General features: G+C 33.6%; 3 protein-coding genes and 1 pseudogene across 4 annotated transcripts; 2 read left to right on the top strand and 2 right to left on the bottom strand.

Annotated features, from left to right (window-relative positions):
• Positions 1-13: 13 nt before the first annotated feature.
• LOC142522436 (cold-responsive protein kinase 1-like) lies at positions 14-3,728 on the bottom strand (annotated as a pseudogene).
• A 2,682-nt stretch (positions 3,729-6,410) lies between these two features.
• Positions 6,411-9,907, top strand: LOC142522952 (putative beta-1,3-galactosyltransferase 14). The gene is made up of 8 exons (XM_075626560.1): positions 6,411-6,554; positions 6,654-7,237; positions 7,864-8,016; positions 8,103-8,185; positions 8,301-8,400; positions 8,599-8,712; positions 9,085-9,227; positions 9,534-9,907. The coding sequence occupies exons 2-8, from the start codon at positions 6,888-6,890 to the stop codon at positions 9,632-9,634; spliced, it is 1,044 nt and encodes a 347-aa protein (XP_075482675.1). The 5' UTR covers positions 6,411-6,554; positions 6,654-6,887; the 3' UTR covers positions 9,635-9,907.
• Positions 9,908-9,978: 71 nt separating this feature from the next.
• On the bottom strand, positions 9,979-15,445 carry LOC142523300 (phosphoenolpyruvate carboxylase-like). 2 transcript variants are annotated; one of them, XM_075627046.1, is made up of 10 exons: positions 15,064-15,435; positions 14,186-14,577; positions 13,943-14,027; positions 13,244-13,466; positions 13,003-13,106; positions 12,802-12,889; positions 12,416-12,570; positions 11,176-12,174; positions 10,701-11,087; positions 9,979-10,421 (listed from the first exon to the last, which is right to left on the bottom strand). In XM_075627046.1, exons 1-10 carry the CDS (start codon positions 15,229-15,231, stop codon positions 10,128-10,130), a joined length of 2,895 nt encoding a protein of 964 aa, XP_075483161.1. In that variant the 5' UTR covers positions 15,232-15,435; the 3' UTR covers positions 9,979-10,127. The 2 variants fall into 2 exon arrangements, 1 of the variants encoding a protein (XP_075483161.1); XR_012814617.1 differs by lacking the exons at positions 9,979-10,421; positions 10,701-11,087; positions 11,176-12,174 and having other exon boundaries at positions 12,511-12,570; positions 12,982-13,106; positions 15,064-15,445.
• A 7,099-nt stretch (positions 15,446-22,544) lies between these two features.
• Positions 22,545-23,072, top strand: LOC142522084 (protein LIGHT-DEPENDENT SHORT HYPOCOTYLS 10-like). The gene has a single exon (XM_075625242.1). The coding sequence runs from the start codon at positions 22,545-22,547 to the stop codon at positions 23,070-23,072; it is 528 nt and encodes a 175-aa protein (XP_075481357.1).
• The last annotated feature ends 2,611 nt before the right edge of the window (positions 23,073-25,683 follow it).

Raw genomic sequence — 25,683 nt, 5'->3', positions numbered from 1 at the left:
ATACTCACTGACATAATATTCTCTCTATTTCACCTATTTGGTTCAAAACTGATGACTGCAGTGGACATACATGTATAATCGGCTACTTTTCCTTGTTCACTAATTGTAACTTCTGGTGTTTAAATACAAATCCAGATGATAAAATATGTGAAATTATAAAAAAAAAAAAAAAACCCAACACCAATTCTTAAAGGATTATAATTGAAAGATATATAATTAAGGTTGAAAATAAATATCATTAACGGAATTGGCTCATCTTTGGTCATATACTGAAGTGAAAGTCATTGTGGCATGTGACATGTTTGTGCTTTGTGACGATGAAGACTCATCTTGTGTTCCCGATCCTGGAGACGATAGATTAGGCCCATTGCTCGAACTCTTCTGGGTAAATAGCTCTTTCACCACGCCCGGTCTCTTCTGAGTAAATAGCTCTTTCACCACGCCCAGTTTTGATATCTTCATCTCATCCACATTCATCTCACCTTTAAGCATTTTGGCAACAGTAGACATGGTTGGTCTGTCTTTTGGAAAATCTTGGGTACACAAAAGCCCAATTTTCAAATATCTGCAGGCATCGGTAGCATTAAATTCCCCTTCAACTTCAAGTGAGGTATCCACCAGATCAACCAGCTTACCTTTCTCATGCAGTCTCCATGCCTAGGCAAAAAATTGCAATGTAGTACAATCAGTAAAGAAGTAACACCTCAAATTCATCAAAACACCATCATATCTAATTCCAACCTAATGCAAATGACGCTTTGCAAACCCATTCACTCCCAATTTTTGGAATTGCTGCATACGACCAACTGAATGTATCTGGCTTCTGTTGAGGAAATGCACTAGATAAAGGGGAATAGATTTTTAAGAGGAAAAGAATCTTCTTTATCAACTCTTTTCCTCTACTCCTCCTCTTGATCCCATGATCCCACCATCAGTGCAATCAAAAAGCTTTATGTAAATACTATGGTACAACCCTTTCGCGAAAAAAATACAGATTCAGTAAATAATGGAGCCTGATGGTGGCACTGATTAGTTTACTCTCTACAAATGCTAATCAAATAACAGTCTGTTACTTTGTTTCATGCTACACCCACTGATATTCACCGGTTGCATTAATTAAACTCTGAGCTGGAGGTATATATTCTTACATTCAAAAATAGGAAAAGCCGAAACTATTTCCAATTAACAGGTCCATGGACTGGCTAAACTTGCTTCCAGTCGATCATTCTTGCAGCCAGGACAAATAAAACAATCCAATGGTGGAAATAACAAGAGCCAATTCCTGACGTTTTTGTTTTTTCGAATGAAATAGTCTCCTGTTTAGCTGATTAACACGAGTAAATTTGTTGTAACGAAAACAATCTCTAGATTACTTCTCATTGCTAACAAGCAAACTGTAAAACAAGATCTCCATACCCTTTCGAGAAGATTTTGATCTTCAGCGGGTAATCTCCTGTTTGTGTTGCATCTACCGCACACGATTTCTATGAGAAGAACACCAAAACTATATATATCAGCTTTCCTTGTCAACTTGCCACGAACTGCATACTCAGGAGCCAAGTAACCCCTGTAAATTGAAAACGTTGCTCCTGGTTATTGAAAATTAAATGACAATGGGATTAAAACCACATGGACATTAACGATACGAAACTCCATAGCTCAAAATTACACACACAGAAGTGTCATTTTTATCCTAAATAAATTTACTAGTCCCATGCCAAAAATTCCAGTATTAATCCTGGTACCACATTGTTAGGATCAACATCACACATACAACAGTTCTAGAAACTCAACAACTCACCATGTTCCCGCAACCCGTGTGCTAACGTGAGTCAAGTAATCTGGAAAAATCTTAGCCAGACCAAAATCCGAGATTTTTGGGGTGAAATCTTTGTCGAGTAGAATATTGCTGGCTTTAATGTCTCTATGAACAATATGAGGCTGGGCTTTTTCATGGAGGAATTCAAGCCCTTCTGCTACTCCTACGCAGATTTAACCCGTGTTTTCCAGTCAAATTGATCTGCATTGTAACGGCCACCTACATCACAAGCTAATGTTCATCCTTTACTCATGTACATGAAATTACAAGAATTTTAAAAATATAAATATGTATGAATATTTTACCAAGAAGAGTTTGAGCAAGGCTATTATTTTCAAGATAGCCATACACCAATATTCTATGGTCTCTTTCTGTGCAGCAACCATACAATTTGACCAGGTTCACATGTTCCATGCCTGATATCACCATTATCTCAGTTAAAAACTCACGTACTCCTTGTACAGACTGGGCTGAAAGAACTTTTACTGCTGCTAAGTTATCATCCTTCAGCCTCCCCTACAAATTATAATATAATTTGACTAGAATGTTGAGCAGGTGTCGAGCAACGTACCTAATAACATCAAACTTCTCAAAACCCGGATCAATCAAGATGACATACAATTACCTTGTAGACAGAACCAAAGCCTCCTTCTCCAATCTTATTCTCTGAACTAAAATTTCCTGTTGCATCTTGTAATTCTTTGTAACTGTACAGTTTAACACTTTCAACGCTTGAAATTTCTGCAATTAGTTTTGAATACTCTCAGAGATGCTCTTGCAGATATAAAGGTTAAAAAAGAGAATAGACTAAAAGGACTCGACAAGAGTATCATATACCGCAATCAGAAACTACAGTTAATGGTTCTTAAAAAAGGAAAAAGTACTCAGAGGTCGAACTGCAAATTGAACTTAAGAAGTCACACAACATTTGTAGTAAATTAACTCAAACATACATTCCAGTTACACAAGATTTGAAACATGGATACAGCATACCTACCTCTATTGATATCAAAATCTTCTTCGGCTCGTGACCGAAAACACACGGTGAAACAAGTCATCACATCCGTCTACGACTTAAAACCTGGAGTAACATATATTCCTCTTCCTGTGATTAAGAAACATAAAAAAAATATTTGATTTCATCATATATACTATTGCGGATAATATAGATAAAAATGGTTTAAGATATTTGTGAGACATTGGAAGCTTAAGAGAATCGCAAATGCTTAGGTGAATGAGTGAGTTCCTGTTCAACCACTTTAACCATAGCAATCTTCATCTGCAGGATTCTATCTAGGACCACAACTAAAGAAAATCACTTGACAATCATATATATGACCTCAGGACTTCGCCAAAAAGGACGAATAACATTGGATCGGAGGCAAGAAAAGTGCAACATTTAGGACCAAACGAAGTACAAAGACAAAACTAGAAATGAAAAACTTTCAACATTGGAAAGCTCCTCATTCAAAACAAAACTTACATCATTATTGTCTCTTTCTAGATTGCACGGCTGCAGCCCCCCTCCGAGAAAAAGGTGATGGCAAGAAACAAAAACAACTGGACTAATAGGGGGTAGAAAGAATTTCAAAATCTTCGTGTCAACCCCGCCTTACCCAACTGCCTCGCCACTTTCTATGACCAAAATTTCATGTAAAAACTTCTTGTATGCGACACTGCCAATGGGTAGAACTGATACAAATATATAAATATAGGATTTGCCCATCGCACCTGTGGAGTTAGCATAACATGATTGAAGGCCTTGTGCTCAACTCAAGCAATTTATCTGGAAAACACAAGTATTTACAGAGATTAGGATCAACAAGCTCACACTCTTGCGCCATTGTCGGCTTTGACGAGGCCGATGTGAAGACTTGGGATTCGAAGAAAATATCAGCGTAGCATTTAATGACGGATAAAGTCTCTTTCTTTGACTCCACCGACCTATAATGATTTCGCTGTAAAAACTGTCTTTTAATGGGAATGGCAGCTCCTTCATACATGCATAATAATTTTTTATTTAACTACTAGAAAGAAATCTGTGGAGTATTAAATAGTACAATTTTTTAAATATTTTTTGTTTTGTTAAAATTTTAAATGATATTTATTTGATAATTAGAAACAGGAAACGATATAATCAGAAAATTATATTTTTCGTCTTTATATATGAATACATAAACCGGTGAAAAATACATGTGTTGAGCTCCTAAAAAAATAATAACTCCTAAAGACGGTAGAGCAAGGCTTAATTGAAAATGAAGTCAAGGAAGTAATAACCCTTAAAAAAACTAGAGCAATGCCTAATTGAAAATGAAGTGAATTATTGATTGTATCGCTTTGTTTAGATTTTGATAATGTACAAACCCACTACACGTGTTAAAGGCTTAATCTACAACTGGGCCTAAACTGAACAAGCAGCCCATTTTTTTCTTTAATATAAGTAGACGTTGTCAAATTTCAATGTTAATTTTTTTTATAATTTTTTTAAGAGGTGTTGATATCAACGATTGTCTATTGAAATCACAGTGATTTAATCGACTTACTCAAGAATCACAAAGTAAAGAAATTCATTGCCTATTCTTACACTCTTCGTGACCTAAGGACAATGTATTATTTTTTCGATACGACGTTGATATGATATCAAAATATAGCATTGATATGTGTAGTGACACGTCAACAGTTCCAATAAAAATGATTAAAATTGTCAAAAATATGAAAATATATATATTAAGACTGAAATTCGATAACATAAATGAGGAAAATCACAATAAACGAATATATAGTGCAAAAATACAATTTTATCTTGTAAAGTTTATATTTTTAAATTTTTATATTAACTGTTTCAACAAACTAATCATAAGAAGACTTTTTCCTCGTATATCCTTTACTAAGTCAAAGTATAACCCAAAATTCAAATATTTTTCGTGGACGTAAATTTTAGACCATGCACATGTGAATTGAAATTTGGAAACCCGAAACCAAAATCCACCCGACAATTATTTTATAAAAAAAGGTTTGGGTAATATGCCATCAATTAAAAGTAATTGGTCAAAATGAAGACTATTGGAATTAAATCAAAGAAAATATGTTTGGTTTTGGATAAATTTGAAGCCGATCAAGTCTATTAATTATTGGATTGGAAATTATTAAAATTGAGTTTGGATGAAAAAATTTGGATTTGTGAGAGGATCTCTCCGTTTTTCAGATAACTAGATTATAAAATGAATTTGAAATTAAGGGGAAAAAAAACATTCAAACGACATGAAACCAAGCGCACATCTCGCTCTTAACTCCAAAAACAAGTGTAAATGGATATCCATTCGGACACCAGTTTTATTTTATTTGGTCTGATTCAAATAAAACGAACAATTTTGTTGCAAAACGAAAAGAAAATTTGTCATTAACACTTAGTTACATCACTACAAATTGAAATAAACTATTTTCACGAGCTAGAAATCTGGAAAGTGGCTATTGATAAGCTAAAGTATGAACAAGATATTGGAAATAGAGAGTGAATTTGCAAAGTCTTTGCTTGAGTTTGTGATTTTTTTTATTTTTATTTTTGTTTCTCATGATTCTTTCCTTTGCTTTTTGTTCCACTCTTCCCAACCGCTCTTTCAATATTTTCCCATGATGTTGCGTGTGGATTGTAGAGCCGTCAAAATATGTTAGATACATGGAGTCAACCCCGTCTTATCGTGAAAAATTATGATTTTAGTGGTCGTTTAGGCCCGAACGGATTAGGCACATCAACCCGTCCCGCATGAAAAATTGGTTAATTGGGTAAGGTTTTAGACTTTTAGTGGCCGTTTTGAGACGGGCCTAAACATGTCAACAGAAACAGGCTGCGGGGCTAGATGATCTGTCAGTTTTTTTAAAAAAATAAATTTTTTAATTTTTCATTAATTTTTTTTGTGAATTATTGCATCAAGACGCTTATTTTTGATACATGTCTTTTGAAATTTTAAAACCATTATTTGATGTGTTTTTAAAGTCTTACATTATTATTTTTTTATAATTAAATTATATTTATGTTATTCATATTATTTTGCTATTTGATTTTTTAATTCAAAATATAATCATTGATATTAAAATTCTATATTATCTATTTGATAGTTGCATTCATAATTTGTTATTGTGTAAAATTGATAATATTTTTGTTTGAAATATCAAATCTTAGTACTACTTACAATTTTTTTTTTTTTTTTTTTGGCTATTTGACCCTCCTAACCTGAAACTCGCAGGGTTGAGGTTATTTCAATCCTCTGGATTGGCTGACCGGCCGGTCTCACCATGTTTGATGGCTGGCCATGGCTGAGCGAGGCAAGAGTCCATGAATTGGTTAACCTAGTTCCGACTAACCTCTCATATTTATTTTCTCCAAATGGGCCAAGTTTTGATTTCTATTGGTCTTTGTTATTATTTCTTTGGGCTCAACAATTTTAAGTATTGGTTGGGTCAATAATATCTGGATATATGTAGATTAGCTAATTTAGATACGCATTTTTATGTATATATACTTATCGTAATTTTTTAAATTATAAATTCTAAATAAATCATTAGTTATATAATCACGAGAGATTAAATTTAAATAGATTATAGATAATATTAAATTGAAAATAAATGATAATTAAAATTTATCATATTGACAAATTTAAGTAGTTTTGTTTTATCAACGAAGATGTCTCCCTCGACATTGGCTGTTTGAGTTTTCGACTTCCGGGACTTCTTACAGGTAAACCAAAACATATTTATTTATTGAGGATTTCGTGTGATTCCATGCGGCAATCTTGTCTCCTTCTCTGAATATACGCTCCGATAAATCTTTGTGAAGTGTTTCTTCGATCAACGGCTGCTGATTTGCGACTCTACAACTGCTGTGAATCCAAGTTCTTACTCTTGTTTTCGCACACCCACATTTGTTCCTTGATAGATAAGGGGAAGAAGAAGCAAAATATCGATCCAAAATTCAAACTTCGAAACTATTCTTTTTTTTTTCTTGTTAAATACTTTTGGGTTTTTTGGGTTTATGTTTGTTGATTCAATTCTCAAGACTTGTTCGTGAGATATGCCATCGTCACAAAAATTCTTCTATGCACGCCCGTCTTCTTACAGCCGCAGATCGACGGCTCTGATCCTTTGTTTGCTAATCGGGATTTCGGGTTTTATTTTCGGGTTTGTCGCGATCTGGCGGCGTGGTCTGGGATATGAATGTGAATTTGGTAAGCCTTTGTCAGTGTACGTGAAATGGGATAAGCATTCCCGTGGTAGTAGAGATAATGGTGGCGTTCCGGAAGAAGGACAAAAGCGTCACAAAGTGATGGGATTTGTGGGTATTCAAACTGGATTTGGAACTGCGGGCCGGCGCCGAGCCTTGCGTCAGACTTGGTTCCCGTCTGATCATCAGTCGCTCAAGCGGTATTTTTCATTCATTTGTTTATTTAGTTATTTTCTGTCTGTACATCGCCTGCATGTAATTTAATTGATTATGTTATCTATATTATTCTATATATGATTGAAAATGTGAAAGATTTTTCCTTTTTCTGCTCTCTCTTGTTATTGTGGCATGTTTTTGATTGATTGCTGTGTTTCTTCAAAGCTTTCGCCAGAGGAAGGATTACAATATTGCTTGACGCATCTATTAATCTATGTCTGTTTTTTTCTATGGCCTATAAGAACAGAGAGATAGGGAGGCCATGTTCTTTTCGATCAGTCCATTTATTTTACACTGAATGGATGATTGATGCGGTTCTTGTAGTAAATATGTCGTGAACATCTAAATAAAGTTCAAGATATGTCGTTGAAAGTCAGTATAGTATATAAAATGCATCAACAAGTGTAGCATAAGATTTAAATTTCTGGCTGATGTGCATTGTTATTTGGAAAAGATGTTTGTCCAATTCTGTATTTTCCTACTGTTCCACGGGAATCCTCAATTTTAAATTGGAATTGGCGTGTATCATTTACTTTTTTTCCTTTTCTCCGTTGTTCTTTATTTTATGCATGGGTGAATTGAAATTTTCATACACTATATTCTGTGGCAGGTTGGAAGAAAGTACTGGTTTGGCATTTAGATTCATAATCGGTAGAAGCGGTGATAAATCAAAGATGGCAGCACTTCAGAAGGAAATAGCAGAATATGACGATTTCCTGCTTCTAGATACTGAAGAGGAGTACAGTAAGCTCCCATACAAAACGTTAGTTCTGGCTCATTGTATATGACCACTAGTCCAGCTTTTCTCTATGGTTTACCGTTTACTCTAACTTTTGTCGATGTTTACAGTTTAGCTTTCTTCAAAGCTGCCTATACTCTTTATGATTCTGAGTTCTATGTCAAAGCTGATGATGACATATATTTACGACCAGGTGGACAGATTTAAGAAGTTGAAACTAGTTTTGTGTAAATTCATGTATTTGTTTGTTTGTAAGACCATTTGACATTGTTTAAAAAAACTTTAGCTGTACTTTTATTCATGAGCAGATCGGCTTTCTTTGCTCTTGGCTAAAGAGCGTCCCTATTCGCAAACTTACCTTGGATGCATGAAGAAAGGTCCAGTGTTTACCGATCCAAAATTAAAATGGTTTGTTCCATAACATTATTATTACATGTACAACTATATGCAATTTGCTGTCACTCACCATTCAACCAGTTAAATTGAACTTCTTGTTAATTTATATATATATACCAAAAAACTACCTACCTAATTTATGTATTGCCATCGAAATGATTGTAACTTTCTCATTATTGTGAGGTGAATTGATCTCTTTGTTTTGAACAGGTATGAACCTCTGTCACATTTGCTAGGGACTGAGTATTTTCTTCATGCTTATGGCCCAATTTACGCCCTTTCTGCAGATGTGGTCTCAAGCTTGGTTGCCTTGAGAAATAACAGGCTAGTTCTTTCCATTTCCTTTTTATGAATCCCCACCTTCTTCAGATATCTATTTAAGTTGGCTGTGATAGTGCAATTTCATTGTTCTTCTGGCGTATTTTTGTTGTAGCTCAACCAAAAGATTGTTTCTTTTTTAGGATTCTATTTCATGTTTGAAAAGAACAATTAGCTTGAAACAATTACTTTTGGTGATGTTTTCCAACCACCGTTGATACAGTTCTTTAAATTCCTTCAGGACGCAACTGTTGCGTATTTGTTCTCTTTATATACGCAAATCTACAGATGAAATTAAAATGTGTAAATTTGGTGCTTGTCCCTGTTACTTTATTACTCTGAACTTCTGCTAATTTATTTAGTTCTGTATGCTGTTAGTTTCCGGATGTTTAGCAATGAGGATGTTACCATCGGTTCATGGATGCTTGCCATGAATGTCTATCACGAGGATAATAAGAAGCTATGCCAAGCGGAGTGTACACCCTCTTCTATTGCTGTGTGGGATATTCCCAAGTGTTCGGGTATGTCTTTCTGGTATTTTGAGCAGGAATCTTTCTTTTTTTAGATAATCCAACTAAATATTTGTGAGACATGGTATAAAAAGATTCGTTTATTTATGCCACTAAAATTCAGTTTTCTACCCAAGTAGCTTATAATAGTCATATTCTACATCCCGCGACTCAGCATCCACATATATCATCAATTTTTTATTTTCAATACTTTAATATTTCAGTTTACCTTTATCAACAATGTTACCCATTTTTCATAAATTAGTCATCTAGTACATATAATTGGTTTTTATGATTTCAATGTGTTGTGATTTATAGGACTCTGTGATCCCGAGAAGAAGATGGTAGAACTTCACCGTAAAGATATATGCTCGAAAAGCTCAACCATACCATCTGATGAAGATGAGTACGTCTCTTGACTGCCTCCAGCCAAATTCAAGAAACTGTTACAATTTTTCTGGACAAAGCTTCCTCGAACCATGCAAATAGTGAAATAGTATCAAGTATACAATCTGTCGTACCTTAACGGTACGGTTTTTATACGATGTTAAGTTGCCATTGATTCGTGAGTACATAGTTTTTTTTTTCTCGGGAGTGTGGATTTGTTTATAGGAACATAGATGGTAGGAGATACTTAATTCTGGAGATGTATGCCAATCTTATGGAGAGAATTACAAGCCAATTTTTCGAAATTGTTGTTCTCATGCAGCACCGAAACAACCAAACCATGAAACTGAAAATAAATAAAGAGATAAAATTCAACATTATTCGTAATATTGATGTTAAGAAAAGTACAGATAGAATCTTCTGCATTAAGATGTCAAAAGTCTATATGATGAATGGAGAAATCTCGAACATATATAAATCGAATAAATTTTTTTTTAGCAATGACAAAACGCGATGTGTCGTTGGTTAGCCAGTGTTTTGCAGTCCAGCAGCAATACCCTTCATCGTTAAAATGAGGGTATCCTCCAATCCAGGAGCATACTCACTAGTTGGATTCAATTTCACGAGTTCGTTGGCCGGTTTGGATTCCATGTACTCTTTGGAAATGTGAGGCCTCAGCTTTACATGATAGTTTGGGTCTCGAATCCGTTTCAGAGTATAAGCTTGGCTGACATTCAATGTAGTAATATAGGAATCACGTAAACGGAGGCGTTGCTTCAAGTATGGGTCGGCTTCCAAAAGATCCTTGTGTCCAACAATCTGTGAACGATAAATAAGGATATGGTTGGATTGAATGATTCAAAATTAAGTAACTGTGAAGTGTGAGCTCATGGTCTAGAATCTCTAGATCTGTCTAAAAAATTTCGAATTTGTTTTTCGAACTCAAAAACCATTAATCTATCATGTTATTTTTCCAAATTCAAAAATCATTCCATCCAAAAACAGTCCAAGCTTATTCAACTCGCATTTACACAGCTTTCATAATTCTTCATCATCAAGTTTTCTCCACACCCCAACAGAAAGACTTAAAAAAATTACCTGGAGCAGAAGGGACTTGGTCTCCTCATAGTTGGACCTCAAACGCTGGCCAAACGACCACAAGTCCTTTGAAACCAGGAGTTGATCGTACAATGCAGCAATACCAGGGTCACCCTTGGCAAAAACCATCTCGACCAAATCGATCGTGACTCTAAAGAAAGGCCATTTGTTGTACATTTCTTGCAGCATTTTCAGGTTTTTGATGTCCTTATGTATGGCGTATTTGAATGCCGCCCCAAATCCTAGCCAAACTGGGAGATGAAATCTGGTCTGCGTCCATGCAAAGATCCATGGAATAGCTCTTAGAGATTCAATGCCTCCACTAGGTTTCCGTTTTGATGGACGACTGCCTATGTTCATTCTACCATACTCTAGTTCTGGTGTTGCCTATTGTTGTTTACATAAATATTTAAAAAGTTATTCACAATACAAATATTTAGGAAGTAACAAAGGTAATTAAAATGTGGCAACTCACAAAGCGAAAATATTCGACAAAACGCGGTTCTTTGAAGACAATTGACCGGTACTCTTCCGTGGCAACAACAGCTATTTCTCCCAAAAGCGCCCGCCACTCTGGTTTGGGTGAGACTGGGGGATGCATTCCGTGTTCGAGTGTGGCGGCAGTAAAGCGTTGGAGTGTTCTGAAGCACAAGTGCTCCTCCCCAAATGATTGCTCAATGACTTCTCCCTGAATCGTGACACGAAGAGATCCATGTACCGTGTCTGGTGGTTGAGACAATATAGCAAGGTGAGTGGGACCTCCTCCTCTTCCAACGGTTCCTCCTCGACCATGGAACATCGTCAGTTTCACACCATGTATTTTGGCAACTTTTATAAGTTCCTCTTGGGCTTTGTACAATTGCCATGCAGCAGATAGCCGACCAGCATCTTTGCCAGAGTCTGAATACCCAATCATGACTTCCTGCTTACCATTGATCCGGTTTTTGTACCAATCAACTGAGAAAAGACGTGCTACAGCAGCAGGAGCAGCCTCTAGATCAGATAATCTCTCGAAAAGTGGAACAACTCTTAGTGGCTGCTTCACATGGCATTCACGTTGCAGGAGCTCGACAGCCAACACATCCGATGGGGCAGTAGCCATTGAAATGATATATGCACCAAAGCAGTCTGATGGGAGTTCCGCCAAGATATGGAACGTGTCCAAAACATCGGACATCTCTTCGGTCTTTTGAAGATCTGGTCCAAATAGGGGCCGCTTGCCGCTGAGTTCAGACAGAAGCCATTCTTGTCGACGTTCTTCCGACCACTCTTTATATGAACCTATATCCAAGTGCTTGGTAATGGCATCTAAAACATCGGTGTGCCTGTCCGACTCTTGCCTTATGTCGAGCCTCACAAGGCAGAGACCAAAGGTTGAAACCTGCCTTAGAAAATCTAGCAGTCTCCCATCAGCTATTGGACGGTCCCCGCAAGCACAAAGCGATCTGTAACAGAGCTCAAGAGGCTCTAAGAACTGTATAAAATTTAAACTTTATTCAGTTCAATATCTAAATAATCCCGTATAGAATATCTAATATTTCAATTGTAACATCAGCAATTGGGGAGCACTAAGTAAACGTACAAAACCAAGAACTACTTGAGAGCAAAGCACATGGAGAGTATTCTTTACTTTGTAACAGGAGGAAAATTATAATTTTATAGAATTTAGAGTGGGACATGAACTTCAAATGACGAACTACAAAACGAAAGAAAACCTGCGCAACATTGGTGTAAGTAGAATCCTCTGGGATGTCAGATGTTCCCTGAGCTAATAAATTCCGGGAGCGTTCACGTGTCTGATAGAGCCTATCCCTCACATCACCAAGAATGACGCGATAAGGTTCGTTCAGCGAGATTATCTTCCAAAACTCTGCATAACAAGGAAAATGGATTCTCTTCACATTTGGAAATATTGGTTGATGGTTGCATATGTAAACACCCTAGATTATGTAATAGAATGCAAGTTGTTCATATTTCGATTATAGATATTATAATGCTCTTATGGTATTAGTCTCTGTTGAAATATATTCATGCAAAGTAATCAAATTGATAGAAGATAAAGAGACGACATATTTGAAACTACGTCATTGTTGTAGGTTACCTATAAAATATTTCGCATGTCTCCTCGAATATCTGTGGAGTTCATCTGCTCGAACACGAAGCTCATCATTGCAACGCCACATGGACAACTTGAAAACATAACGGAGTTGGGAAAAAATCACAATTCACAAACATGTGACAAGGCTTAACACTCAGATAAGAAGAAATCCAAAATATATACAGATAATTGTTATGTGATTACTTCAAACATCAGATCCTCAATTTGAGAAAAGTACAAGTTTGCTGCCATCATTCTGGCCAATAAGCAGACATGCCTAGTGACCTCAGGAGTTACCCTCGGGTTGCCTGCCATTTATTTAAACAAAGATAGAGGCGTTAATTTAAAGAGGACATGTATAAATGTTTCTCAAGAAAAATGGCAATCTGTTGTAAGCACTTGCATTGAAAAAAAGAAAAAGAAAAAGAAAAAAAATGTGAAATACCATCACGGTCTCCACCCATCCAAGAAGAAAATTGAATTAGAGGGGCATCGTACGGAACACGCTCTTTGATTCCTATATTCTTAAGTGCGGTATCAACACGACGCAGAAACTTTGGTACACCTTTCCAGATTGTTTCATGGAAGTAACTCATCCCTGCCCTCATTTCATCTTGGGGTGCAGGGGGAGTCCTTCGGATTTCATCAGTTCTGAAAGCAGCTTGAATCTGAACACATGCAAGAGATAAATATTTTTTAAAGAGAGCAACAAAAAAACAAAATGATATTAATGTTAAATTTAGTTCAAAACACAAGAGAGAACTACAAATGGGAAAATGAAAAATGACTCTCAAACTTGATAGGATAACGAACTACTATATTATACCAAGCCATTCCCTTGTATTTTCTAAGAAGTTCTTTTGAATTGTTGTTTCTATTGATGGCATTATGATAAATCTTCCAATGTTGACAAATGAGTAATAGGAAATTTCCACCAAATCTCTCATGTACTAATTTGGCTGATTCATGAATATCAATCACCTCGAAAAGCTAGCGTAGAATCATCCATATTCGAATCCAAAAATGTGAAATAAAAGAGTAGTTCCATCAAGGTGATCTCTTATCTCATGTAAATGCATCAGTATTCAAGCCCGCAAACACATAATCATTGTCAGCATATATGATGATGAGCATTAACATTCACCTCCCTCTGTAATGCCTCGTCAAGCTCCTGTTTATCATCAGGTGTAATGTCTTTGTCATACAACTGGGCTAAGCAATTCCGAATCCTGAAAAGCGGCAATCCATTAGCGGGGGAGCATCGAAGAACTTGTCAAGTAAAAGGCACTTTACGAGGCAATGTATATGATAAAACACTAAACTAATAGTCTTCTTCTCGATGAAAATGCCTGATCCAAAAAATAATAATCATAGTTAGAGAACCGACCTTCCATGCTTCTGAAGCAATGATCTTCGGATAGACTGAGTAGGATGAGCAGTGAAGACCAGATCCACAGTCTGATTCTTTAATGCATCAAAAACTTCTTGTGGGGATTTTTGTAAATCAACCACAAGTCTCTTGAAAGTCTCTTCGATGTCCGATTCGGTAGTTGCAGAGCTCTCATCCGTATAATCTCCCTTCTTTAGTTTGTTCCGTCGACGATAAGCAATCTGTACCTCCTCAGCCAAGTTGGCCAAGTTAAGCATGTGAGAGAAAGCCTTCGAAGTAACAATCGAGTCCCCGGGATCCAAACTTGTCAACACATTCCCAAGCTCTTCCAACTTTTTAGGATCACGCTTGGCTTCATACTCAGCAGAAAGTTCATAACATGCTTGAACCTACAACAAATGACAGAAATTAGAGACACCAGTACCCCGTTCATGCATTTTTTCAAGAATCATAGCATACACATGAACTAAACTTTTGACATAGTCCGGTCCACCATAAAGATTCATTCTTAGAACTAAAAGCAAAACCCAAAAATTCAAAATTCAACTTTTCTTGAAATTCTATCTTATTGATCAGAAACAAAGCAAGTGCTCATTCTTTACTAAAAAGCTCTTCCAAAAGATTGAACTTAATTCTTGCCCATTAATCTCAACTTAGGTACACACCAAAATTCAGGTACGCAAGAAATTTAAAAAACTCTTAATGATCGAATATAATCATTGTCTGTAAAAATATTTTACTTGAATATTCTCGGGGTTAGCACAACAATGAGAATCCATGATCACTAGAAAATCAATGATTTGGTTCTAAAACCAAAGATCAACTTTTAATATCGTAACAAGCAAAAATAGCGTAAAATTAAATTCATTTCACACCGTTTCTCTGAGATCCACTCCATGCAAATCCTGAAGAATGTCAAGAAACCGATCCAAAAGCAATGCATCATACTCAACGAGCTTATCATCCTCGGACACTTTTCCAGGAACCAAAAGCCTCAGCTGGGCATCTATTGATGCCATCTTCTCCACATTTCTTCCAGCCATTATTCCGTCAAATTTCTACCTCTAAACCTGAATTCTCAGTGAAAATATATATGTGTGTGTGTGTGTGTTGTGTGTATGCGTGTCTATAGTCTGGACCCTGCAAAGAAGTGAGTGCAAAAATCATTCATCAATAAAAAAAATCCCACAAAAATCTGATCACGACCCAGGAAAGTAGGGACTACGCATGATTAAATGAATTTTAAACGATTATAAAGTTGAATAAAACAGCGTAGTCGTGTCAAAATTTTAAATTTACATGCAACATGCAAAGATGGCCTTTTTTTCTCTTTTTTCTATTGTCCCAGATTTAAAATCCAAATACGAGACTGATAGTGAGTATCCAAGAATCTGGCGTAGTTGAAAAACTTGGAGTACATGTCAAATGAGAAACTGTAAAAGAGATTAACGCCGCGATCGATGGAAACTATATATAGTAGTTTGGAATTTGGATGATCTTAACAAGCCCATTAAGATTCGAAAAACTAGTCGAATGTGATTCATAAATTTAAATTTAAAATTTGGCTTAAAATTGAAATCTATATTTCGAATAATATTTTTGGAATATTAATTTGCTCAAAAACATCTTCCATGTCATTTTATGTGTAGAGTTCTTGTTAGTTCAAGTCAAATCATACCAAGCCAAGTCAATCGACGATAAGAGAGGTGCAAGCACACTGACTGAGCTCGTGCCCACGCATTACGCAAAAAGGCACATTGGATTATGTGGCTAGCAACTAGGTGCCACTAAGACGAGTGATGTGGCAGCGGTTGAGAACTGTTGGATCCTATGGTAACGAGGAAGTGTTGTGATGAATCAAGAGTTGGTGAATCGGGACCGTAGGATGATGATCGGATGTGCTAGATTTATCTAGATCGAGGAGATGTAATTATCTTGAAGAGATGCGATCTGGATAATTCATCTCGAAATAGGTCGTACTATAGATTGAATCTGATCAAGGGATGTGATCCAATGGTTGTGGCTTATCAAATGGGTGCGATCTAAATTTTTATATCAAGATATGACATATTATATTTAATCTCAAGCATAGGAACACAACTATTAGCGAAAATGTCCCTCCAACCCTTGAAACATTTTATATAGACCTTATATATCATAACAAAATAAGGTTAGACATCCAGAGACTTCATAATACATATATTTCGTCTATTACATATTGACATATTGTTGCATATAATTTTAGTTTATCATATCTGAAGTTTCAAAAAGCATATTGAAGTTCGCCAATTTGGAGTGCTACTATCATAAAACGCAAGTCAGTGTATCTTGGGAGAATATTGTCGTGTTCCATAAACACCGTGTGTGGGACAAATTCGTTTACAATTTATTTGTGTCATGTTCTAGAGCTTGTTGCAACATCTGCTACGACATCAACCTATGAATTATTTAAGAAATAACACTTAAATCCAAATAATTATCTTAGTCGATTATGTGAAATTAAAAGATAATTTTATGGATCTACTCGCAAAGGTTTGACTGAAGATCAATATATTGCACATCGAGATGGATGAGATCAAAAATCTCCAACCAAAAAGATCATGGCGGTAACCCGACCTTACTGACCAGTAGATCCTAAGATATTGATTCAATGAGACTGCTAAGTTATGAGAGGTGTTGCAAGAACACTTGAGATAAACTTTACAACAAAGTTGTCTTCTCATTCCTATGATCAAAACGTGATGTCTACCACATGTAATGAAGTTAATTTTAAACTTTTAATGACTTTTATACTTAAAAAATCGATTATGATAGTATACTCGTTATATGTGGTCGCATATATAAGTTTGAAGATGGGTCGATTCAATGAAAAACTTATTAATCCAAGATCATGTACATGGACAAAATGGATACAAGTGTAAGAATTATAAACATGAGAAATGGTTATTATGTGGATATCATTGACTTGTTTTTCACAAATAATTGAATAGTTCAACATATCACTTTCATTAAGTGGTTAGTAAATCCGATGATACTCGACTACGGAAGGTTCAAAGACACGAGCTATATCTTATGATTCATTAATCTTTTGATTGAACTTTCTAAATCATTACATACATGTATTGACATTCAAAAAATTATTTGAATGTGATTCGTCTTGTGGTAAAACATAAAATTAGAAGTATATGACTTTCTATATAACTTTGTGTGATAAGTTAGCACTTCCCCCTAGAAATGATTGATTGATGTAACTAGCAACAGGATGCCACTAAGACAAGTGTTGTAACAAAGATTGAGAACTGTTGGATCGTACGGTTTCCATGAAATGATGATTCAAGTGTTGGTGTAAATCAAGATTATCTGATGATTGGATGAGTTTGATTGATCTGGATCAAATAGATGAAATCTAGACCATTGGATCAAGACGAATGATTTTGTGTCGATTCAGCAGAGTGTTTTCGTCGTTGGTGTTCTTTCCGATTTATACATGAGTAACGAGAAATCATGTGAAAAACACGGTCTGTTAGACTCAAAAGGGATGTAATCATCTTAAAGAGATGTGATTTAGACCATTTCAGGACACACCAAATTGAATTGGTGTGTATGAACTATATATTAATTTTATAAATTAATTTAATGAAAGTATATCTTTTACCAATATATTTGACATTTCAAACTACTTACTCTGAAATTCGATATAGTTTAGGGAATGGGCTGACATAATTCAAGCCATTCGTTGAAACTTCCACCAATCCCTGGCCCATTAGTTGATGGGTAAATAGATCATCTGCGGTAATCAAGATTCAACCTTCACCTTTCAAATATATATTTTTCCCCACCGAAGTAAATGAAATATATTTAAAAAGAATTTTATATGAATTTTGTTTTTTACCCCAAATATCGGTGCTATGTACGAATCACATGGAAAATAAAATTTGGTTTACCGTTTATATAAAATTGTTCGTGACAAATTGACATGACCGGATACGGAGCTCGATTGAAATGAACCGATGTACATCAAAGTCTCAAGTTTAAGATAAGATTTTAAGTTCAAAACTCGATTATCACATTTAAATAAAAATGAGTAGGTCTCTTGTTAGACGGTCTCACGAATCTTTATCTGTGAGACGGGCCAACCTTACCGATATTCATAATAAAAAGTAATGCTCTTAGCATAAAAAGTAATATTTTTTCATAGATTATCCAAATAAAAGATCTGTCTCACAAATACGACCCGTGAGATCGTCTCACGCAAGTTTTTATCTAAAAAAATTATGCTGACGAATTTAAGACTATCTTTTTTTAAAAGTATTTTTTCAACATGTATTATTATTATCAACTATATATTAATTCTTTTGTAAAACCTATCATAGATAATATTTTCGGCTGGCAAAATTTAATTTATTTTCTCATAAAAGAAAAATTTTCATAGAAGCCAACGAATTGGAGTAATTGTTTGAATTTTATAAACATTAATAAATTCCTACGAAAATGTTCATTTGAGGAAAAAAAAGAGTACCATAGGAAAAGTTAAGTGGAGAGAAATGACAACAATAATTGAAAGTGGTGGGCAGTGAAGCATTCATTATATGCTGATTAAGGCTTTTTAACAAATCTTTCTCTAAATTCGTTCGTTTTGACGTTAAATTAATTTCGAGGAGACTTTTGAAGGCAAGGAAAACTTAATTAGCATTTTAAAAAAATTATATTTATGTATCATAATCATTAAATTCGATAATCGACCAGTCGTTTTGTATTCGGTAACATTAATTAATTTTATGATTGTTTCTTGCGCATGTGCTATTATTCGAGATACGACAAATTTTAAATATTTGAATTCAAAGTTCTCTGTGATGAAAATTTGACTGATTACATAAAGCTAGGCAAGATTGCGTATATTTCTAAAAAAAATATTTTAAAAATAAACGTCTTTGTGCGAAAATTAAAAAAATAATAAAAATGTGGAATTTTTTTTTTTTATCTAGAATGAAAAAATAAAATATATATTTAATAAATTTAAAAGAATTAAACATCTGCTATACACACACGTACATAAAGTAATTAAATGTCTGGATTTGATTTCTTATGCCAATATTTTTTGGATGAAACTATAATAAAAGATTTGTTTTATACGATTTATCTGACTAATATGATTTACAAACTATTGCGTTAGTAAATAACGAAATCACGTTACAAAAAATAATATATGATGTGAATACACATGTCATGTATGGATCTAACTATTAATTCAAGCTTTAGAATAGAAGATAATTATATATCAATAAATAACTCAAAGAGAAGTATAAAATGTCAATTTAATGGAAATTATTCTTTAATTTCCTATTACAGGATAGGCTCTTAATTGCGATTAGACGCATTAACGTAAAAGCAAAAATTTATGTGAGACGGTTTCACGGGTCGTATTTTGTGAGACAGATCTCTTATTCGGGTCATTCATAAAAAATATTACTTTTTATGCTAAAATTATTATTTTTTATTGTGAATATCAATAAGGTTGACACGTCTCACAGATAAAAATTCGTGAGACCGTTTCACAAGAGACCTACTCCCACGTAAAAGCCACAAAAGTAAACAACATTAAAAGAAATTAAGCAGAATAATGACAACAAAAACATCACTGACAGGACTATAATCGCATACTATTATTATAATTAAGCATTACTAGCTGCCTTAATCATAGCAGCGACAATTATTATTTCGATATCTCTATACGTAATATATAATAGGATGTAATGACCATAACATATATAATTCTTTTGACAATCTAATGTGACATATGTTGTATTTAAAGATTTTTTAAAACAACTTTTTCACAACATAATTATTGAGACATCTTTCTTTCATGAAAAGTTTGTATACACACTTTATACACACACACGCACGCACACGTGTGTGTGTGTGTATTGGGTTTTAATATTCATACCAATAGTTAATATATTTACATATATAGGTTGAGTTGGACTTATATGTAAGACCCACTGCAATCAGCAATATACAACGTAGAATTTAATAGAATTTAACTGTATTTTTAAAAAAGATGTGGCTTCAAATGATTGGGGGATTAAAATTAAGTTTTAATTAGCTACAGATTTTAGGTGATCTTTCACTTTTTATTTATTTTCTGGTAAATCTTTAAAAGAGTCAACCTAAATCATAAATGAAATTTCCGACTTTTCCTTGTTGGAGTGGTCCAACCTTAGACCAAATATTCTCACCTTTTTCGTATCCTAAATTCCTAACCATTTTGAACAGTTTTTTTTTTTTTAAATTATTTATATAAAATAAATCATAATAAGTCTCTTGTGAGACGGTCTCACGAACCTTTATATGTGAAACATGTCAATTCTACTGATATTCACAATAAAAAGTAATACTTTTAGCATAAAAAGTAATACTTTTTCAAGAATGACGCAAATAAGAGATCCGTCTCACAAAATACGACGTGCGAGTGTAATATTAAATGATATATTTAAATTTCAGAAATGCAATTATATTAATAATTATTAAATAGTTTGGAAGCAACTGTCTCAGACCTCTTTGGGGTCCACCACATAATATTTCCGATTAAATGCCACGAAGGGAAAAAGAACAAATTGGTGCAATTGGAAACTGCAATAACAATATATATATATATATATATAAAGATTCTTTTAGTCGACAGAGCAAGTGAGTGTTTAATCAATTACATTGAGTTCACTTTTTTAATCAATATTTTTTCTTACAAACTTATTATACAAGTTTTTCCCGAGGTGTATCTAACTAATGTGATTTATAAACTACTGTTTGATAATTTACGGAATATAAATATCGAAAAGTAATATTCACGGATTCTTTTTTTTCTTTTTTATTTTTATAAAAGGATTCTATGCCAAAAATGAAGCCATCACGACTGGCATGAATGAGTAGCTTAAATAGTCCACTTTAATTTTTTGACCTTTTAATATAATCAAATAAAATAATCGGATGATTCCCATTATTATGAACAATGTCAATTCCATGTATGGGGTGATTTTCAGTGATATACCTTCAAAGTATCTCTCTCAAATATTTTATTTTTTTTGGTATGTGAGTGAGAACCTTTCAAATCAATTATATTATTTTAATAATTTATATATAAGTAAAAAAACTTTAATATCCTTATCGAAGTTTAAAAATTAATGATTTATCCAGGGTAAATAACCATGATGATCATCTAAGTTTGTCTATGTTATATTTTGGTTCCGATATTCAAATTTGAGTTACGTTCTGTAAGTTAGTTTGTTTTCTTACTTTTGATCATTTTTTATGAAATATTGACATGACATCAGATACGTTGGCATTTTCCGATGTCCTATCAATATTTTTACAGTTCAATGTCAGCAATTTCAAACGTCAAGTCATTATTTCGAGAAAAAGGAACAAAAATGGAAATACAACCCAATTTACAATAATTCAAAATGGAATACCTATAAGAAAAAACACCAAACAGAAAATTTTAGAGAACTGTTTTTGTTATTTTCTCGATTTACCCGTATTTATAGTTGTTCTAACTGTGAGTTTTAGATATGTATTTCATGATTTTTGTGTTTTTCGAACAGCAAAGATATTGTTATTGAATTCTAAGAACAATTGCAAGTAACAATATCACATCAATGAGTAATAAGTTAATTGGCTAAATTCAATCATATAATTTGGTAAGGAAAAGTGCATAAATTGTTTTTTAATTTTGAAAATAAGACATATAGTTCATATTTCATATAATTTTTTTAGTCGTTTTATAATTTACAACATAAATTCCTTTCAAACAAAAAAATATATTCTTCAATTTAGACTACTTATTATTCACGTGTCTACTATTCATAAAACTTAATTGAGTTAATAGTTCATATCTAATATTTGAGATATATATATATATACACACACATATATAATTGAATTTTTCTTTTAAAAAAATAGGGGGGTATATTTGTCAAAATACAAAATATTTGTGGTATATATTAGAGCTCTAAAATTGAAGTTTTAGAGGGGCCAAACTATAATTCAAATGGTGTCAATTCTTTTTCCTTAATATACTTGATGATGATTACTTTTCAATGATGCTATGCTTATCCCAAACACACAAAATTGAATAAATGATTAAATAAAAGAGCAGTAGTACTAAACTTGAAAACACTTAGTACCCATTAAAGGAGTGTTGAAAATGAATAAAAAGAGAGGAATTAAAGCACTTTTATTGGACCATATCTTGTCTCATCGATTTACCCATGATTTGATTACCACTTGATCATGAAATTCTTGCTCATTTTCCACTTCTTTGTGAGAAATTCTTGAGAGACCCAAATCAAATATCAATATGATGCCACCAAATATTGCTCTACTTGGAGATCAGGGGTCGTCTCCGGCAACCGATCGTCATGCTCAGCGGCCGCCTCAGCTGAGCCGATACGAATCTCAGAAACGTCGCGATTGGAACACCTTCGGGCAGTACCTGAGAAACCTTCGCCCCCCCATGGCCCTGTCCCATTGCAACTACAACCATGTCCTTGATTTCCTTCGATACCTCGACCAGTTCGGGAAAACTAAGGTTCACACACAAGGGTGTATTTTTTTCGGGCAGCCCGAGCCTGCGGGACCCTGTACTTGTCCCCTCAAGCAGGCCTGGGGCAGCCTCGACGCTCTTATTGGTAGGCTACGCGCAGCCTATGAGGAGAACGGCGGCGCGTCCGAGACAAACCCTTTTGCGAATGGGGCTATACGTGTTTATCTGAGGGAACTGAAGGATTCTCAAGCAAAGGCAAGAGGGATACCCTACAAGAAGAAGAAAAAGAAGAGGAAAGTTAACGAAGGGACGAGCTCAAATTTTCATCAAAGTCAATCGTCCTGAACTTGGATAACTATCATGCATGAGTTGTTTTGGTAAGTTTATTTAAAATACATAAATTAAGATGCTTCATTAATTTTCCAACCTTAATTTGTTGATTATTTATGCATACTCTCCCATCATTTATGCTTCATTTCTCTTTTAATACAAAAAATATTATACATATCCTAATTCCTATGTATATATATATGGATATCCCCAGATGAAGTAAATTAAAATGTTCTTTTACACCATTTCTTTTTCATCATGAAAATAAACCCTAAGCAAAGTTTTCTTGAACCCTAATCTGCATAGCCCTTCTTCTTTCAAAGTTATAAGAAAATTTTATATATATTATAAATACAAATCTAATATATATTCTCCAAGTGCTACAGTACCCATTAATCTACAATGTTTCAAAAGGCGAAAACGATACACAGAATGGATCGACAAACACACGCTCCCATCAAATTTGTAAATCTTCGAACTATATATATACAATTGTTTAACTTGTAATCACGTCTCTTTAGCTAGCCATGGAGTAAGAAAACCGTATATAAAGATTACATAAATCAATATGCATATATACATTTGAAAATATATTTTTTTCCTGCATCATATATATATATATATATATATGCATATATACATTTGAAAATATATTTTTTTCCTGCATCAAGATGCTGATGATCATATATATATATATATATATATATATATATATATATATTAATTTAGCAGCAACAGATTTCATGTATGCTACTACATACTTTGAATTTGTGTCATATTTAAGTTTTTTTTCCCTGTTATTTCAATACGGATTAGTCTAGTAATTGATGTCTTTTTCGTACCAAAAGCAACGTTAATTGTCATTTTGTCTCTTCTCTTCTCTACGAGATCATGATCAGATTTTGTGACGATTTCATTGGTGTGGACATGTTTAATTTTCGAGTAGGTCTCTTATGAGACGGTCTCACGAATCTTTATATGTGAGACGGATAACCTTACCGATATTCACAATAAAAAGTAATACTCTTAGCATAAAAATTAATATTTTTTCATGGATGACCAAAATAAGAGATCTGCCTCACAAAATACGACCCGTGAGACCGTATCACACAAGTTTTTGCCTTAATTTTCAGTACTGAGGTTGAATGCGTCCTTTATCAAGTTATTTCCTTTAATAAAAAAATAAATATGCATTAATTAATGTAATTATTCACATGTAAATTAGTAATTGAATTTTTTAAAAAAGAGGAAAATTTTCAGTATTTTAGCCAGTAATAACTGTGTGTGTGATTATTATTATTATTTAACTGAGGCTAATTAAAATACAGGGAATGAACACATCAATGTGTATTTTCATTTACCTTTCGTACAACTTATTTTCTATGGGTGATCCCTAAATTAATGCACCATATTGGGAGTACGTGAAGCCTGTTATTTGTCTAGTTGTTGGCCTATTTGGGTGATTATTTCAAATGTTCTCTTTTTTTAAAAAAAAACTTATTTTGATTTTGATTAATTATTTGTTTGTGTAGGCTTATATTCTATATTTATATTAAAATTAAGAACTCTAAAATGATTTTTTGATTAGATTTTTTTATAATTTATTAGAATAATTACTTAAGACATAGTTTGGTACATGAGATAAGAGAGAGATTGATAAATAATCCTCATTATCCCACGAATGACTTAATTGCCGTCAATATATAAAAATCTTAAACCCTATTGTTCTCTCATTTCAATTGTAGGTAGAAATTAAAATCAAATAAATACTTTTATTTATTTTTATATATTATATAATATGATAATTATATAAATGAACTCGAGATAATTATATAAATGATTCGTATAAATCTCAATAAAATTATTAGTATCACTCGATTAACCTTAAAAATTTATATTTGACTTGACTCACAAAATTAAGGGCCCAATTATCATATTATATAATATATAAAATTAGATAAAAAAAATCAGGCAAGCACTGTCGACGCATGAACAGATAAGAAATACGAACTCAAGCAACAACTTTGAAATTATAAAATTTATTATGATAAGGTAATTTGTCATTACAATCTAACAGATAAATTTAATCACTCTTATTAAAATCATACCAAACAGTAAATATAATATCCTACATCTTATTTATCATTAACTTATCATTATATTAATATCACATGTTTATCCTATCATGTGTACCAAACTATGCCTAAGTTGACTAATTGTAGTTACTTTCAATATTTATAGTGTTCAATAGCGATTTTTTTGAATTAGTGGTTATATGATCATTTTAACATGGATAAAAATTGAAATATTTTTTTGACTGGTTAAATTAATATACAATCGTGATAGTTATATGTTAGTGAATTTACCACAGTAAAAACTTTTCCAACATCAAATATTATACACAGGAAATAACACACCATGACCTCAAAATTCAAATTCTAAGCATCTCATTTTTTAAACTAACTATGTGATTCGCAGACACTACCATTCGATATTTATGTACGAAATACATTCATTATTAGTGAGAGAAATAGGATAACTCGAACCCACAAACTATTTTTTTCTTTTTAATCTTCAAGTAAGCATTATCGTTACACAAAATTTAGCTCCAAAAATAAAATAATTT

This window comes from Primulina tabacum, chromosome 13 (genome assembly GCF_025594145.1).
Source record: "Primulina tabacum isolate GXHZ01 chromosome 13, ASM2559414v2, whole genome shotgun sequence".
Classification (NCBI taxonomy): Eukaryota; Viridiplantae; Streptophyta; class Magnoliopsida; order Lamiales; family Gesneriaceae; genus Primulina; species Primulina tabacum.
This window is presented reverse-complemented; position numbering and strand designations above follow the sequence as displayed.